General features: G+C 34.8%; 3 protein-coding genes across 4 annotated transcripts; 1 reads left to right on the top strand and 2 right to left on the bottom strand.

Annotated features, from left to right (window-relative positions):
- The first annotated feature begins 1,550 nt into the window (after positions 1-1,550).
- LOC143460465 (protein HGV2-like) lies at positions 1,551-8,937 on the top strand. Of its 2 annotated transcripts, XM_076957958.1 has the most exons (14): positions 1,551-2,180; positions 3,580-3,696; positions 3,892-4,010; positions 4,765-4,830; positions 5,512-5,628; positions 5,992-6,087; positions 6,177-6,327; positions 6,517-6,646; positions 6,741-6,876; positions 7,260-7,378; positions 7,448-7,609; positions 7,937-8,011; positions 8,085-8,234; positions 8,706-8,937. In XM_076957958.1, the coding sequence occupies exons 1-14, from the start codon at positions 2,104-2,106 to the stop codon at positions 8,790-8,792; spliced, it is 1,602 nt and encodes a 533-aa protein (XP_076814073.1). In that variant the 5' UTR covers positions 1,551-2,103; the 3' UTR covers positions 8,793-8,937. The 2 variants fall into 2 exon arrangements, with proteins under 2 accessions (XP_076814073.1, XP_076814074.1); XM_076957959.1 differs by lacking the exon at positions 5,512-5,628 and having other exon boundaries at positions 1,553-2,180.
- A 658-nt stretch (positions 8,938-9,595) lies between these two features.
- Positions 9,596-15,913, bottom strand: LOC143459399 (PDZ domain-containing protein GIPC1-like). The gene is made up of 8 exons (XM_076956540.1): positions 15,755-15,913; positions 15,520-15,618; positions 14,214-14,310; positions 13,867-13,964; positions 13,478-13,649; positions 11,875-11,987; positions 11,157-11,238; positions 9,596-10,581 (listed from the first exon to the last, which is right to left on the bottom strand). The coding sequence occupies exons 1-8, from the start codon at positions 15,911-15,913 to the stop codon at positions 10,427-10,429; spliced, it is 975 nt and encodes a 324-aa protein (XP_076812655.1). The 3' UTR covers positions 9,596-10,426.
- Positions 15,914-15,955: 42 nt separating this feature from the next.
- On the bottom strand, positions 15,956-17,890 carry LOC143459398 (uncharacterized). Its single transcript, XM_076956539.1, has one exon. It carries the CDS (start codon positions 17,822-17,824, stop codon positions 16,763-16,765), a length of 1,062 nt encoding a protein of 353 aa, XP_076812654.1. The 5' UTR covers positions 17,825-17,890; the 3' UTR covers positions 15,956-16,762.
- Between the last annotated feature and the right edge of the window lie 996 nt (positions 17,891-18,886).

Here is an 18,886-nt window from a genome sequence, read left to right as displayed (position 1 = left end):
ATTCCAACATACAGTTTTTCCAATGAAATAATGATATCCTTAAATAAAACATGTAGGCTAGCCACTGTCTATAGTTGGAACTTAGAATACGTTAAATTTTATTCGAACATTAATGGATTTATATTTTTATTTCTATACAGGATTTCGTCTCATTGAATGTTCCGTTTTTTACTTTAACGGGCAACGTTTCATAACTTCGGACAAATTTTCTCAATCCTCAATCCGCTTTGAATTGACTGACTCCAGATCGAAAGATGCGGGTTTGGTAGATAGGCTATTGGTTTGGTATTGATTTTATTGGAAAAATTTTCCCTATTAATAAGCTGTCGTATTCGGCTATCGACTTCATCGATTGCTGAGATATTGGATCTTGTAGGCCTGTAGGGCTATTAGCACAGTAACAGCAACATGCACTAGACATGAAGACGAATCTTATTTTGAAGAGACGTGTTGTACTAGGGTTTATCCTTGCTTGGCATTAGCGTTATCGTTAAAGATAATAACTTAAGTTATTTTAAGTTTAGACACGTGTTAGCAATTTTCAGTTAAGTTATTTTAACTTAGCAATTAGCAATAAATTATGGTCTTAACCTATTTGTCCGCTCTTAGTACAATGAAATTATAGCTACCACAGGAGACCAGACGTTAATTAGTAGCTTAATTAATATGCAGCGCACAATTGCGGCGTAACAACTAAGTAAATTGGATTTAATTAGACCGTTCTAAAAACTCCCATTATCTTTCCAGCTATTACCAGCTCTCACTCAACTGCTAAAACTGGTCTGCTGGTTCCATATAAAAAGAATAATTAAAAAGTGGATTGAGGACGACGATCAATTTCATGTAGATCATGCGTAAACAAAGCAAGAATTGTAATAGTCGATTAAGCTTTTCTGCTAAATTAATGCAGTGACGTGTAAACTCAAAAGTGACATATTGGTTGCATTGGAGAAGGCGTATGGCTATGTTCCCTCATAGACACTACATTATAAGTGCAGTGTAATGTATTGTCTATCGTTCTGTATTGTCTTTCTATATCATTTGTTTTTGCACTATTTCATCTAATTTTTATATTGTTTTCTTACGCATAGTTTTTCGGTGTTTTTTCAAAATGTTTTTAAATTCTCAAGTTCAATTTAAGCTCAAAACAAGTACGAGTATAAAAACTTATCAGTTATAATCTACTAAAACCTAGTATATCCACAATGTTATTAATTATTATACTCCTTGCTCAGAAATAAAAATTTAGAAAAAACATTCTCAAGATCAATCAGCCGTGTCGATTAATCAGAAAAACATTCCCGCGAACAATGAAGAAAAAGCGCCAAATGTCCCCAAGGTGCAAGGATCATAGCGATTCCTTGATCAATTTATCCTCGATTAATTAATATAAAAACTTTGCCAAAGAGTAGCCTATGTGGATAATGTTTAGGGTAGGTGACGTAGGCCTAGGTTAACCAAACGATGGAAGACTGTTTAGTAAATTAGTCTGTCGTGTCACATGTTAACTGTGGTGTATTGTTAGCTTAATTGTGGTGTTTTTTAGTCTTTGTTTTTGACAGTCTCCATTCATAGAACGAATATAAATCTGTAAGATAGCATAAGTGGCTAGTGCTGAATTCAACCCAGTGGCTAATGGCTAGGCTAGGGCTGGATTCAATCTAGTCTGCTGGTGGATTGCAGGAAGCGGAGTCAGCAGACAAAGGTAGCATACAAAATGGGCAGGGGTAAAACCTGGAGCCTACTAATTGGCTCTGAGCCGAGTATTGAAAGGAAACGTTGCTACCTGGTGCACCAAATGGGTCAAAGAATCTACTTTGTAAGCTAACTAATTTCCAAAAATGGACATCTGGTCATCTGGTGCACAGTCAGTTACCTTTGCACAATTTTTGTTGCCTATTGGTGAACACCCCAGTCTTTAAAACTTCGCTGTCAAAGCAGTACACAAAAACCTGCATTTCAAACTGGCTCTGAACACTCCAGCAATTGAAGAACTTAATAAGCATATTCTGATATTCAGACGTTAAACTTAATCTGCTGCAAAGTCTGAAAGTGCATTACAACTAAACCTATATATAGGGTACACGGTTATTAATTGCCAAAATGGTTGTTGATCCGGCTGTTGTAAACGCTGCTGAAGCAGAAAATGAAGAAAATATGGAGCCAGAATCCCAAGAAAGGTACCATAGTTCTGTAATTGCCTTGATAGCCTATCTACTGTCATAATTCATGAATTAGCCTATTCCTATAGTTTTCTAAATTTTATTGAAAGCAAAAGTGTGAGTGCAGCCCATTAATCTAAAATTAAACTAGCTATTTAAACTTGGCAGTTGTAGCAACAATCGCTCAAAAAATATTTAAAATGTTTTAAAATCAAACAACTTCTCATATTTGTACAGACAGCCAGACTGCAGAGTTTGGCATTTGCACACTGAATATATTGTTTTTCATAAGCAATAGTGGCACACTTTAAATACAAATTTTTGCCTAGATTTTTTAAATACAAATTCTAGGCACTCAAATTTTAGTTGATAAAGCGACTGAATCAGTTATTTTCTGCGTAACTGCGCACTTAAGAGTGTGTCTCTGTATTTATGTACACCAGCACTACTACAATTACTGCCTCAAAAGGAAATTTTTGTCATATTGATCTAGTTTTCTAGACTGGCAGTATCTTACTGAAAATAGCGAAACTCTGCAGTTTAACCAGAGAGTAGGCTAGTTGGAATTTATGGTGTACAATTTTGAAATACCGAATACAACATTTTTTATATAACCTTCCATTGTTTTTTTAATCAGCAAAATTTTGATCAGATGTGATAAGCGATGGTTGTAATAAGCAAATAAACAAACAAAGCCACTAAACAACCCTCTTGAGATAAAAATTCAATTATTGAATTTTGCTGTATTTATTCAACATGGAATAACTTCTTCTCAATCTCAATGAAAAATTGACAAGCAACCTGCAGCTCACTATGTTCCTGTATGGAAAGCTTGCATTTTAGCACAGAAAAAATTATAGTCTGTTTTTCAGTATTGAACTCTAAATATTTCGTGCCGCAACAATGTCTAATTGTATTTAATGGACTCTATCTGAATATGTGTGGATGTTTGTTGTCGCATTTTGTCACACATTTAATCTACTGTTGTAAAATTAGCCATTCTGGTACGATTTAATTTAGATATTGGTACTGGTATAACAAAATATAACTTGATTTCAGGTCAAGTGAATAAAACATATATACACCAGAAAGGCCAAAGCTGTTATTTACACCAGTGGCAGACCGCTATTTGCTGGCTCTGTCGCCATGCTGAAAATCTTTGGTGTATCATACAAAATTTCCAAACAGATTTCTGTTTTTCTTGACTATGGTCGATGTTTATAACAATTAGGTCTGAAGTTTTCATAGCACCTAACATTGCCAAGGTTATAGCCGATAAGGAGTCACAAGCAGCCTAGAAACAGGAAAATACATTTTTTTTGTTATAGGTATTACGTGGTACAAAATTTGGTGCCAAAATTTATTGGTGTTTTTATCAGGCAAGCTTTCAAACCGGGGATTTGAATTGTTTTGATAGTGAACAAGACCAATATGAAGCAGATTACAAAAGACTTTTGTCCAATGGAAAGAAGAGTTTATTGTGTGGAGATCATACGGAAGCTGTTGCATGTTTTGAAGCGGCCTGCTCAATACAGTAGGATACATATTATTTCATTTTTTCATTAATGCCATGATCCACTGCATCAGGCAACTGGTGTTTATTTTTATACATCTTGGGTTTAAATGTTTTGTTAGTTTGCGTTGTTTTTAACTTAGTTTTTAAGGTCAAAATTAAAAGAATAGATTGTTGAAAAGCTTTTACATTTTACTATTACTAGCATTACTTTAGGTCAGAAAGATTTGGTGATACATCCCATGAGTGTGCCGAATCGTTCCTTTACTATGGAAAGGCACTGCTTGAATTGGCTAAAGTTGAAAACGGAGTGCTTGGAAATGCTTTGAAAGGAGGTGAATTTTGTGTGTACATATAATTATACTAGATTGCCCTCCATTCGCAAGATTGCACCTTTGCTTTGGTAAAAACATTCATTTTATTTATCTTCTCTCTCCACATGACGGGAGACAAAAAAAACGGCCCTGGGACCCTTCTCTTGGGCCGCATTACTGCGAAAATAAGGAAAGAGACTTGCGGATCCGGCACGAAAACCGGCCTGAAAATTGCTGAACTTTTTGCTTCACTCATAATAATAGATTGGGTCGATTTCCACAGTTAAAACATTTCTATTACAGCAAGACATTCATTTTTCCAACCTTGTAATATTAGCTTTCTGTTTAACCGCAGCAACAAGCGAAGAAATCAAACACACAGGAATCTTACTGTGGCCAGCAGGCAAGCATTGTTGCGGCCTCGCAAACTTCAAATCATACGTTTTTGTGATATAACAATTCCTTGTAAGGCTCATGGTTGGGCGTTGAAATTTTTACAGTGGGTATTTTACTTTTGTTGGGAAAATTGACAACATACCAACGATATTACTATAATCAATGGGAGGTAACAAAGACATTTTAGAACACAGCGGATGAATGTTGCATATCTGATATGATGATTTTGTTGAACTTGAACAAGTGAATCCGAAAAAATTGGATTCATTGCAGAACAAATTCCATTCGAGTTTTTGATAGTAAATTTTATTTTTCATGAGAAATGTGAAAATTAGAATTTTTGTCACTTTTTCACCTATAAAATTTATATTGCTTCCAGTTCCAGAGACAGAAGATTCAAACGGAGAAGAGGAAGAACAGTTTGAAAAGACTAAAGATGTTCCTGGTAATTTAATATTAAAATTTGTATAAGCTTGATGAATGTCTAATTATTACAATAACCTAATTTGCATTTCCTGTAAGAGGTTGTACATTCAAGTATTAGATGAGGAGCACATGTTTGTGTAATTAACGTGCTAAGTAACTAACTGTCACCAGTCCTATACTTGTTCAAGTATACACTTTTGTTTATATCTATATTAAAGTTTGAGTGGGCTTTATTTTCTTGGAAATCTATGTTGAAGAAACTGACAAGCATTTGTTCCAAATTTATGCTTACCAGATTTCCAGTAGGTTTACCAAAATTTTCAGTAGGTTCCATACATATTGTTTGCACCTTATTTTGAGAAATTTAACAGAACTCTCTTACAACTTTTTTTTATGTTTGCGAAATGCCATAACTGCAAATTTATTTCATTAAGTTATAATTCTGGTGCAAACAATATGTCAATTTCTCCCCATGTATCTTGCTATCAGTCTGTCATCATAACATTTATTTAGTAATACAAACCTTTCCTACATCCATATTTAACCTGGTGATTAAATAAAGCTGGATGTGCATCATAGAGTATGGTTGCACTTGATATGCCTTGCTGGAAATGCATAGGGTATGCTAGTCCATTGCAGAATAACATACACAAATAAGTAGAATTTCTACCTTTAACCTTGTGGTTGTGGTACTGGTAAGTTGACCAAAGGGAACAACTTCGTCAGGAGGTGGAGGCTGCCATGGCAACCGAAACTGAGGACACCCAAGATGAAAATGAGGAAAACCCTGACGAAGACAAGACAGATGCTGAAAAAGGTTTATATGCTTGATGAATTGGTGTACTTCTCTGTTACTTCAGCAAACTTGTACACTTCATCTTTTGCTTGAATGTGCAATCGGGTTTGGTTTTGAGTGAGGGCACTTTTTGTATTTATTTGGCGCACTTAGTTTTGACACGAAGGCCTCGTATGAACAATGCGTGAAGCCACTGATGGGTTTACTAAAACAGGATATTTTACAAAACATTTCCTCGCAGGAATTTTTTCTGGTACAACCCCTTTTTGGGCATGTTTTGTTTCTTGTCAAAAGTAAAGGTGTACAATCGCTTAGTTTATATCACTGGGTAGTTTTAGGCACAGCATTGTAACTGCTTGGACTGTCAATCCATATTATACTTAGATATTCCTGAGGGGCAAAAAGAAATGACAACACAAGAAAAAGAAACATCTGAAGAGGTTTCCAGCAAATCATCAGAGGAACAGGAAAGTGAGCCAGGTACTTGCAAAACTACCCAGATCCCAGGACAAGTGGGGAAGGCTTATTTTGCTTACTACAAGCTTGATAATCAGGATTTCTTGTCACAGCTCCTGAGTGCAGTAGCTCTGTTGCTGGTCCTTCTACAAGTAAAGCCAGCGATGGCAAAACTGAAGGCGAAAACATAGATAACCCTGATGACGTCCCTAACATGCAACTCGCTTGGGAAATGCTTGAACTTGCTAAAGTTTTGTATAAAAAGTATGAATTCCATATTATCATTTGCTAATTTCTTTAGAGTGAGATCATGTATTGTTGCTCGACGTAATGCATACAGTGCATGGCACTTCATCAAATAAGTTAGCTTATGCACACAATGTCATTTTTCTATAATGCTAATTTGTAGACGAAATATTTTAAGAAGTGATTTTGTTCCCACTTCATCTTCAGAAAACCCCAAACCAAAGAAAATAAGTTGTTAGTTGCTGAGTGTCATGCAAAACTTGGAGACTTGAGTTTGGAAATTGAAAATTACTCCGAAGCTGTGGGTGACTTTCTTGAATGTCTTCTGTTGCGGAAGGTGGGTTTTCTTAGTTGTGAAAAAAGTATGTTGTTACTTGTAAATGTACATTGCTTTCAAATAAAATACCAGTTCAAAATGACTACTTTTTTAGGACCTACTTAAACCAGACGATAGAGAACTTGCAGAAACTCATTACAACTTGGGATTGGTTTATTCCCACGACATGCGCCATGTCAACGCTTTGGAGCATTTCAATTCTACCCTCAAAGCTCTTCAGTTAAGAATAGGTGATTTTGAATGAGCAATATCTGTGTATATCCTGTAATCACGCTGTTTACTACAGTATACCACAATAGGTAACTGACCCAGGGAGAGTGTTGTAGCGTTGAAATTTGGAACACATCCCATAAAACAAAATTTGTAAATGTGTTGATCTATATTCTGCAGGATTTTTGATCCAAGCAGTTAAAAATTAGACAAAAATTTATTTATGCCAAAGCCTCTATTTTCACCACCATGCATTTATCTTTAAAAATTCATAGTTCAAATTACATATTATCATAATATTTATATGGGCAGTATATGCTAAGTTAAAGAAAGCAAAAGTTTTAACCATAACATGAATTCTATGCATTAAAATTGGTTAAAAACTTTACTCTGCTATTTTTAGATAACCTAAACGCCCTGATTGAAATTAATGATGGTGATCCTGATAAAGACAAGGAAACAATGGATGCATGCGTAGAGGTTGGACAGATCAGAAGCTTATTTCCAGAGATCAATGCTAAGGTATCTTTTAGATTTTAATCAAGTACAGATCGAAAGGCAAACATATTTTACAACAAGAATGTTTTTCAGATTGAAGATGTAATGACTTTGAAAAAGGAAGAAGAACTTGTATTTCCGTCACCGTTTCAAAAGCCCACTTCGTCATCGACTGCATTCGCTGGTGAAACGTCGACTGGATTTGCTGCGGCTACTAGCAGTGGCAGCAGTATCCGATCTCCAGTATGCACTGTGGTGAGAATTTTTGAAATATTGACATCAATAACTAACCATATCAGGTGATGGTGGTGGTGTAAATGAATTCCGTAGTGTGAGCTACTATTTGTGAGTAGCCGCTTTGTCTTAAGCTTGGATACGCTCTTTTATGCAATAATAGTTAATCAATCAAAAATCCAATATGTCTGTGCCAGTTTGTGTATGTTCTGTTCATGATATTGTTGCTTTGTCTGGTTGCAGCTTAGCCCAAATTTAACTTTGTACAGTAGGTCTTGAAGAGGCTTGCATGTGAAACTCTGAACACAAATTGGAAAAACAAATAAATTATTTCTGCAATTTTTGTAGATTCCAATTAGGAAAGGAAGTGCTGACACAGCTGGTCCATCCACCAATGACATATCACACTTAGTACGCCGTAAGGTAAGCAGTTAATTTCTTTCCTGTTTATCATTTCTAAAAATCCTGCCTTAATTTCTAATGTTGAACTTGCCAGCGCTCAACACCAGATGAACCCAGCACTAGCCAGACAGAGAGCGAAAATAAAAAAGCAAAGCAGGAGTTGAATGATGCAAGTGGAGATGTTACAAATGGCCACAGCAATGGTGATGCCGCTGTCAAGAGTGCGAACTTGCCAGAGACAAAGGTAAAAATAGGGTATTGTTACTTAAAAAAACAGTTTAAAACTAAACATGACCTCACAAGGTGTAGTCAGACCTCTTTAATCAAGACCACGTAGTTTCGTCAAAATGCCGATGTGGCGGGGTATCTGGACAAAATTGAAAGGCCATATGCTTGATGTAACATTTTCTGTAATCCAGTTTAGCGAGTGTTTCTTTCTATTGATTTGGCATATCCATCTCTAAATTGTTGTGTCAGAGTCGGGCAGCGAGGTTTCCGGCATAAAGGGTCAAAATGTAGAAATCTAGCAGTTGTTTTTGGGGTTCGTACTAACGATACCTGACTGTACACATACATATTTTGCTAATTATGGTACTGATCATACATATTTTTCTAATTATGGAACTGATAAACTAATTACTGTAGTAGTCAAAAGTTGTTTTATATCAACTTAAAAATGTCTTACGGCCAGCTAAAAAAGGATTGTTATTTGCAGGAGGCTGAACCAAAAACTGTTACAAAAGTCAAAGATGCCAACAAAGAGTCTTCATCTGGAGCAGCGGAAGTGTTAATGGAAACCTGATTTACTTTTTGGCTTGTAATTTGTTGTCATCTTTGGTGTTTGTCGTCTTGTAGTCGTGTATTTGCTTTCTTCGCTATTCTTTTTTGCAAGAAAAAACATGAAGTTGTTATCTACTGCATTTGTGTAATAAACACTGCCGCCAGTATTTCTCGTAGAAGTAACTCCACAGCTTAATCAGGGCTTGTTAAATTATATTGTCCTCTTGGCCCATGGTATTGCATCCATGGGCAGTGGGCACGGCACATTTTGTTGTGAGATTATTTTTTCAACTGGTATTGGTACAGGTTAGTTATGATTTGTTATCAAGTAAGTGTGTGCAATGTGCATATAATGTAAATTCCACGTAGGTAGATTTAAAGGGAACCAGTTCTCTTAGTTAGTCTATTACTTTGTGGTTTGGAAAATGCCAGTGTTTGTTTTAACAGTGCATGTATGTAATAATTAAGAAACTTTTCTTGCGCACATGAAACAGCAAAAAAACTTTTTTGGAGCCAAAACATTTTACAGTGAAAACTGCAGTCTTGACTTAGTTAATAATATAGGTGTTTGGACAAAAAATGAATACAACAACCAAATTATGTCAGAGCAATGCATGTTTTCTGGACCTTGTGCAGTGGAGGTGATCCTTTGATGTCAGTTTGCCAGGACAAGTTACAACTTATTGAGTTAATGAGCCCGCTTACACTGTTTCTTGGTTGGGGCAATGTGGGCAGTATTTTTGGAGCTTCGTCTCTACTGGCAGCAATTTGTACCTGAGCAAGGCAACTAATTAATCAAATGTGCTCAAAAATCCTGCACACATGTGCAATAAGAAGTTGTATTTTGTTCTCTGAAAATAGCTACAATCACAAAGAATTTGTGCTTAAAATTCAACCAGGTTTTCAAAAAACGTGTATACATCAGTACGTTACGGAATCTTGTACAGAAAACCACTATTCTGTTAATACAGTATATTGGAAAAATCACATGATTTTTTTAAAGGAAACGGACAAAAATATTACATGAATACAATGATAGTACGTGATAATAAAACCATTTTATAAATAAAATTACATATGTTGACATCGGTAGCTCACATAACAACACGGAATTTATTGTTAAGTAAGCCTTGGTTGCCTTACAATCTTATATCATGTACGATAACTAATCAAAGCATATTATATTTCACAAAAATCCTAAGTAAAATACGAACACAGAGTCAGTATATACATAAATGTAATGTTTCAAATGCAAATCATTTAATGGGATTAAAATAAAATTATTTGCACCTTTGAAACTAGCCCTTTTATGCAACTAAAAGTACTTCCACAACGCGTGTAGGATTCAGCACTAGACCTTTATAATTAATGCAGAAAATTATAATTTGCAAATATTGGAAAAAGTGTACATTGCACATAAATAAATAAAAAATAAACACATGTAATATGTAGATTTTTGAATTACTAGTACGTCTATTGCGGTCGGTCACAATGAATAGTCTTACAAACAATAGATAACCAACACAGTGGATAATTGACAATTGGCAACTTTACTCCACACACTAACATAAATTGCCAAACAAACTGCTTCACCAAAATCAACAATTGCAGAATCTTACGTTAGAAGTTATATAATTGTGAAACATTGGTTATCGTCTAAAAGCTGTTTGCTGCCCTGGAGTCTAAGATTACACCCCAAACATCAAAAATAAACTCTTGCGGAAATCCAAAATCTCCGAGCTGGTCATTGAGGGTGGTGATGAATTCATCTGGGTTGGCTTTGCCTTTTCCACTCTCCCATATTGTGCTTGCTTGAAATTATGACGACAAAGTTAGGTTTAAGACATCATATAAGAAATACTCACAATGGCCCGAAGCAACTCACTTTCAGCCATTTTACAGCAGCACACTTCACTTTAATTAATTACGATCAACAACAACATTCAAAAACATATTTCTTGGTAAGTGGCTCTCAAAATTGGCACCAAACATATGGGAGTGGGTGAAATGGTAATTTCATAACAATGTTTAACTTCTTACTTCCCTTATGGTTTTCGTATGAAACCGTGCAACTTCATGCAATCTCTTAGTTTAGTATACACCTGATGAAGCAAGCTTATGCTTGCGAAAGCTCATGTAGGAGAATTAAAAATAAATGTTAAACCTAGAGTGCCACCTTATTTTCTGTTTTTATATTTTACTATATGCGGAGTTAACACAGTTCAGCCACCATTAGCTTCATGTGATATGTGTCAGTTGAGGTACGGCTAGCATACTATGAAAAGGGTTTATCACTTGGATAGATTTTTCATGCGTGCAATTAAAACCAATTAACCCACTCTACATTTAAACTATTACACAAAAAAATGGGAAGAGGTGTACTCACATAATTCCATGTCACGAATTCCAAGAAAACTGTCCAGTAAATCGTCAATTTTCGCCACAGCTTTGTTTTCTACATCAGTTGGCTGCAAGAAAAACAAAAAGTTTTAAAAGTATTGTTTTACCATCCATCAGTTGCTGCTTTACTAAATGGACACTATCTTCTTAATAATGCAATGCAATTTTGAATTAATAAAAATGGATTGGCCTCGTAAGATCATCCAGTTCATACGATGTTGAGTTTTACAAAAGTCACTTTTCGTTTTGGCCGGATACTGTGCTTAAAATGTCAATTTGGCAACATTGCATTTGAATTGTTTGGTCACTCAGGATGTTATAGTTGGCTGAAAACCAACGCAACCTATCTACATCCTCCATCATATTACAATGATGCTATATCCGTCATGTTCTATATTTAACTTGTTCTATGTTCTAGACTTTCTTCCAAGTCAGGCGCAACTTACTGATGACTGAACACACCAAAAATACTACACAACACAAGAAATCCCAACTATAACTATGTTGTATGGTAGACAAAGATGTCAATGGAAAAGCAATTTTTTACTATCACAAAAGAGCTTGTGACAAAATTTTGCATTACTTTTACTAAAACCAACTTCCAAAAAGTGAATAAAATTATATCAATGGTAGAGGGAGTATAGATATTTTTGAAGCACAAACTTTGCTTACATAACCTATGAAAACATCAGACTCACACATACCAAAGCTTCCAGAGTGGCAGGGCCTTTGGATCGTAATCGTAAAGTAGCTTTGCCAGAACCCACATTGTTGTTTGATACAGGCGCCTTGGCTGTGCTTCTTTGTGATATCATATCTTGAGAAAATGCAACATTAAAGCGCATTATACAAGGTGATAAAAATATGCGTTTTGCTAGTAGTGCGGTGTATTCAAATAATGTGTTGATCTCAGTAATAGCCATAACATTTTGAGCATTAATTGTTGCAATGCAACTTTCGTGTAAATCATGTTAATGGCCTTACACAAGGCATTTGTTTAAAGTGAAAACATCAGAAATGTCTCTCACTAATAATTAACTTTGCACAATATGCTGCACCAACATGATAATAAAAATAATGGATAGTTGTAATATCACTTGAAATTTTGTGCACCATAACTTCAACCAATGACATTGTAGTGGTTATATTATTACAGAGATGACAATCACTTGAACAAATATTATGCTTTATGTTGAAGGTTGTGATGCTATACAAAAAACTTGGGCTCATGAAAACTCGAGCTTTTGACCTTAACATTTTTGTCAGCCAGAACATACGACGTCATTTTAACACAAACAAAATAGGAAATCTAACTCTAAGTATAATATTTTTTCGTTGACATACTGTAGGTTACCTCCAAAGACTATACCTTTGGTAAACATACTTTTATGTTGATGTATTACGACAAAAAATTTGACAAATCTATATCATTTGCGAGTTGCTTGATATATCTTTTTGGAACATAACCTGATACCGGTACTGTACAAGGTATATTGTATATACACTACAGTAAAACCATTTTTGTTCCATTTTTTATAAAAAGTGACCAAAAATTTGTGATGTGAGTTATATGAGTGATGTACTGTACACTACATATCTGAACTACATAAAGATTTGAAGACAAAGTATAACGATACCCAATTTCAAATGCCAAAGATGCTAACATGTGGCATTTATAAGCCTAATCCAATTATGTGTAAAGGACTAACCTGGGAGCATTTGACAGGAAATTTTACAAGAAAAACATTGACCTTCACTTTGCCTTTGAAAAAATTCTCAGATTGCAATAACAAATAATATAAAAAAGTAATCATTCAAGTAAACCCGGGAGTAACGCTTGGGTTCGTGCCAACACTTAAAAGTAATGACGTCCGTGCTGAATACTCATTGGGGCTCATGGTCAACACATCCGTGCAATGCTTTAAAGTTGGTTCCAATGACAATTTATAGGCAAGTAAATAGTATATCATGCTGTTACTAAGTTAGGTTTTGCAGCATTCTTCGATGCCGCAAGAAAGTTTTGCTCTTCATGATGTTATAATTAAGAACAAATAAAAGCAAATGTCATACTCTTCAGAGAGTTATGATTTGTATTTGCTCTTATGCAGATTGTTTGCCAAGCAGAAAATTACACGGTGAGATTAGCTGATAATATAATATAAAATATCATTCTGGCAAGGCTCATACATTTTCCCTTTCCCTAGTGTCAGAAACGTGACAGACGCTGTACTTAATTTTCCTGTACACCTATACCCTCCAACAACAGAAAAATTAAATTTGTCAAAAAGCAAATATGGATAAACTTACTAAATGCTTTTTTAGGCTCCATGAGTGTAACATTAAAAGTGGTTCCAACCGGAATGTCTTTTAGATGCCTTGCAACTTGGAAATGTCGCACTCCGACAGTGCTTTTATCATCAATTGCTTCAATAAGGTCACCAACAGAAATCATTTCATGTTTCTCCACAATGGAGTTTTCCTAATAGACAACACCAAAAATGCATCAGAAAAAAGGCCAATATATACAACATATAACACATCAATAAACTCTGATATAGGTAAGTATTTAAGTACTGTAAATATTCCATTTTCATAATCAAAATGTTGTACTTACTGATGAAAGGCCTTGCATATAGAAATAGAATGCAAAATTATCTTATTTCTGGTTTATTTTATCACAAGGAAGAAACACCTACTTTTAGCCTTTTAATAAATGGGTAGCCATTGCCATTGTCAGTGATAGTAAGTCCTAGAGAGTTTTCCGTCTTTGTGATTGATACCACTTTTCTTTCACCTGCAATATTGAAAGTTTTTTTTTAAATTTAATATCTCCACGTGACAGTTTCAAATATTTTGGAGCCAGCAAAATGTTGGTAATTGTTACAGAGAAAATAAAACTGCACGTAAACAAACCATTGCTAGTTAAGTTGATTAGTTAAACAGTTAAATAGGAAGGACAACAAAAACAACAAGCATGCAGCACAGATGTATTTCTATACAAAACTTAGTTCAGTGTTACTTTTCAAGTGCATAATGTACATGCCTTTAACATGTGCAAAAATGAAATCCTCTAATCCTATCTGGCCTCCTATAAGCCGATCCATGTCACATTTATGAGTATTCAAAGTGCAAAAGATAATCTGCAAGTGAAATAAAACAGATTGTCGCACAAATACACCATGCAACACGAAATATTTGTTAAATGAAACAAACTACCATTAAATGCACACAGGTTTTCGAAGTAAACAAATTGGTGCATAGTAGTTACGCAAAGCATAAAACTTGGCAATAAGAAATAAAAGCAGATGAAATGAAAGGCACAGCAGAAATGAACACAAAATAATGGAAGTTATCAAGCAAATAAACAAACATTCCACTGAAAATAAGTCACGGTGCCCGCCCTGCCCTCAAGAAGGGCAGTTAGGTTCAAAGGATGGGTGTATAAAGGTACATCTTGATTCTCGATTACTTAACATAGTTAAATTAAGAGTGATCTAGATTTAGATAATTTACATAAATTATTTATTAATTGTCATGGTTTATGCAAATGGTACATAGTGGCGTGATAATAAAAGTCATGTTGAAATGCTTAAAGGCGTTGCATAACAAAATTGAGGCATTTTTTTTTATCCAAATTTGTTGTTAGTTGAAAGCAAATAGAAAGCACAACCATAATGGTCTGTGTGTAATATTGCATTACACAAAAAAGGACAATTTTTTGTAATTGAGTAGGCAGAACTTGACTTTTTTCCATGCAAAATGCATATGCTGTTGCAGTATTAATTGTAATAACTTTAGCTCTAAAGAGGCTTTCTATGGATTTGTTGCATCATTACATAGTTATATGGCATTTAAAATTACATTTTGTGCATACTCATCAGCCCTGTTGAATTTTATAAAGCAGGCATGTAAATCCAACAGCTGTATTCATCGTAAATCTTGATAATACACGCATAGTTATGCTACCGGTCCTCAAAACATTTCTTTGTATTTTAACAGTTATGCAAGCATGAAAGGTTGAGAACCACTGATTTAGATCATGACATAGAATTAAGTTAGACAAATGGTAACAACACAATAAAAAAATTATTACCGGGCCATTTTTTATGCCAGCCTCGGCTGTAAACAATTTAAATTTGAGACAATAGAAATCTGTCTCCTAACCTTAGACATTCAACAGGTACATATAGCACTGTAGTAAGCTATAACTCTTATTTGTATAATGAAGAAAAGCTGTCATAAGTAAAGACAAACTCTGTCAACCAAAAATGGAGAAACAAATTTGTTAAAAACACATTAACACTATTAGTGTGCTATACTTTCACACTTTGACCACATCACATTCTTACTTGATCTGCTGATATTTGAAATGCTTCAGCTATTTTTGCATACAATTCACGAATATTCGCAAAGCCTTCAATTTTTGATGTTGGGCTACCATGTGCCAGCTAGAAAAGCAACAAAACATCCAGATACCAATCATGTGTAAAAGCAAATCTCTTTCCACATTTTCCAGTAATTTGGTTAACTTTGTGAAGGTGCTGTTACTGTTATATTTACGTAATCGTTCTGACAAAAAAATACCTGGGCATGAAATACCAAAGGTCTAACGGGCTCTGGTTGTTGCTGTGTGTTTCCATTTCCCTGAACAGCTGCTTTCTCAGGAGGAAGATTTTGGTTGGAGCTCTCTTTTACCGAAGCTTGTTTCTCTTTTTTCCGTTTGAATGGATTTGCGAATGGCATGATTACTTACACAAATTATGGTAAATCTTAACAATTTAAAACCTATCAATATTAGTTCACAATTGTTTGCAGTTGGCACCATACCATATAAAATTATTAAAATTCAGCATAATGGAAAACTGGTTTATACTAAACAACGCAATAATATTGCAGTGCGGTGTAAACATGATAGAACTGACTATTTTAGTTCACAAAATATTTTGCAAAAGTTTACGTCTAAGCAAGGAAAAACAATCCACATATGTTTGTACAGACCGATTAAGCCATCTAAAGAACAGCTAAGAAACAATTTATTGCCTTACGGCAAACACTTTGGATTAACAACAAATGCAGAACAACAACAAACCATAGAGGGTGATTGTAGAGGTTTTAAATGCTGATAATATTATCCTACACTGGCATTGCAAGATCATTCTTTTCTGCCTTAATGGTATCATAGTGGGATTTTTGCATATTGCAAAAGCTTGTAACATTACTTGTCAATACACATGGCAGTAAAATGTCTACAAATACTATCACTATGTTGATACTTCAGTCAGCATGGCAGTGTCACTGTTACATATTCCCAATTTGCTAAATTTAAAACTAGTTTCCAAGCCCCAACAAATAAAACAGAAAGTGTATCCACAACAGCATAAAAGGTTCTGTGACAGTTTTGCTTTCAAGCTTTACAACCGGTTTTGTGGGACAACTTGAAATAAATACATTGTAAAGAACCGTTACAATGAACAGGTATTTCATTATGTTTTAATTGAAAAAAAGATTACCTAAACAAAAAACGAATTTTCCAATATTCCTTGATGAAAAATTTTCCTAATTAAAATACAGTATGCCAACTAAAACAAGGGTTTATGCTTTCACATCAACAAGTGTTTTATTAACTTCAGCAATATTGTCCTTAATGAAATTTTTGTCTTTTTTCTTTTTCTTTTTAGGGGGACAATCTGATGTATCTTTTAAACCATTTTGTTTATCATTTTTAGTAGAAGTCAAATAGTTGTCATTAGTGTCAAGTTTAATGTTTTTCACCTTTCGCTTCTTTTTCCTTTTTGATTGCATTTCATCCACATTTCCGACTGATTGCAACATAGCATTTTCTACATTTAAAACTGGAGATTCTTCAATGTCTATTTGTTGAGATTTCTTTCTTTTCTTTTTCTTTTTAGTAATGTTATTGTTAACATCCCCAGCTGGACTTTCCCCTGAAACCACAATAGATATATTTTGTTTATTTGCCAATTTTTCAGCACTGATCTTTTCCATTCTCATTTTAAAGTATTCTTGGACACTGTATTGTGATTTTACTGTTTTCCCAGATTCACTTTCTTGAGTATAATGACTTCTTTTCTTCTTTTTTAGTTTTGGTTTTAAACTGTTGCAAGGTACTTCAGGGCAAGATTCAGCACTGCTGTTCGACTCTTCTGCTTCTGACAGAGTCTGTGGAGTAACAGGTTCACTATGAGAGACTCCAGAACCAAATATGGCGGCCATATCTGCCGCCTTATATGTAGAGAGATCTTTGCCCTTTGTGAATTTTTTGTAGTGAACACGCTTTTGTACTTTTGACTTTTCTTCCAAATTTGACACAGATGCAGCTTCAGCTGGCTCTTTTGCTGAAGGACTATCGGGAGTTACATTTCTATTGAGTTCTGAAAGAAGGGATGCAAAGTTATCCTGATGGGCCACCCAGTTTTTATCATAAGCAATTGAGCAACCAAGTCCAAGGTTATCAGATTTGTATGCAACTTTAACTGGATTCACTTTGCCATCTTCATTAGCACCAAGACCTTTTCCTTTTTCCCATCCCATTTTTTCCAACATCTTCACACCGAATCGGGAGTCATCTTTCGCCCAAGTGGTATTTCGTGGATCACATGACCATTTCTGTTTACTACGTGATTCAGCTAGCATTTTGATTTGCTATAGAAAGAGATAAAGTAATCCCAATTTTCACACAAATATTGTAATTGCAGTACTAAGTAATACAAATTGTAAGTAAGTGAAAATTTCATGGCCACAAAAATCTCTAGTAGCCGTCTTGTATCTGATCCTAACTAGCTTGATAATCTGACCTGCAACACTCATCACACTATCAATCATTTAAGCTTTTTCTTTCACTCATTTAAGATATTCAAGAAAAATACTTCAGAAACAGAAACAAATGCCACTAACCTTTAAACAAATTATATAACTATAAGCTACTATATTAGTATGAGGATGGATGTATTAAATTGATAAAGATTTAATACCGGTAATAATAAGTTAAGGTGGGTTAAGTTAAGGTTAAGCCACAACAAATTTTACATGCCTATGATTTGGCAATAGCCTCAGAGCATGGTTAGCCTGCCAAAAAATAGCTTCAAACACACAATTTTTACAAATGAATCTGTAATTGACAATCTTTATTCTTTTTTGATACCAGTCTTTTTTTCAGTTTACAATGTATTAATGTAAGATCCAACGTATCTAGCTTTTGTGCCCAATAATGTTTGCATCCTTGATTTTCTGCACTTTGGATATAATAGCTACGCTAATTCTTATCAGCAACTTAGGTATTGCCATCATAATTTTCATGTACGTTTTAAGCGTCTTTGGCTTTGTTACTTTTTGCTCAAGCAAAACTGTATGCTATGCGATAACAACCGATGCAGCAAATTTCAGCATCGTTTTTTTCACAACATCACAGAAGCTCATTGTAAAAATAACAAAAACTAAAATAAGTTTTAAAAGTCTATAGGTCTGTAAGTCCAGTTTTTTTGAAAAATCCTGTTTTCCTTCTCTCAGCCTTTTAGGAAGCTTTCATGCTGACGCTTTAGTATGACCAACACTGAAAAGCATGGCACGTCTTGACCCCCAGGGTGGATTAATGGGTGACTGGATGAAGGACAGTTGCCTAAAACTGGGGTGAACCAGATGCGTAGTGAATCACCAGGCACATTTTGCTGTGAAGGAGAAAATCTCATGCCCTGCTTT

This window comes from Clavelina lepadiformis, chromosome 5 (genome assembly GCF_947623445.1).
Source record: "Clavelina lepadiformis chromosome 5, kaClaLepa1.1, whole genome shotgun sequence".
Classification (NCBI taxonomy): domain Eukaryota; kingdom Metazoa; phylum Chordata; class Ascidiacea; order Aplousobranchia; family Clavelinidae; genus Clavelina; species Clavelina lepadiformis.
This window is presented reverse-complemented; position numbering and strand designations above follow the sequence as displayed.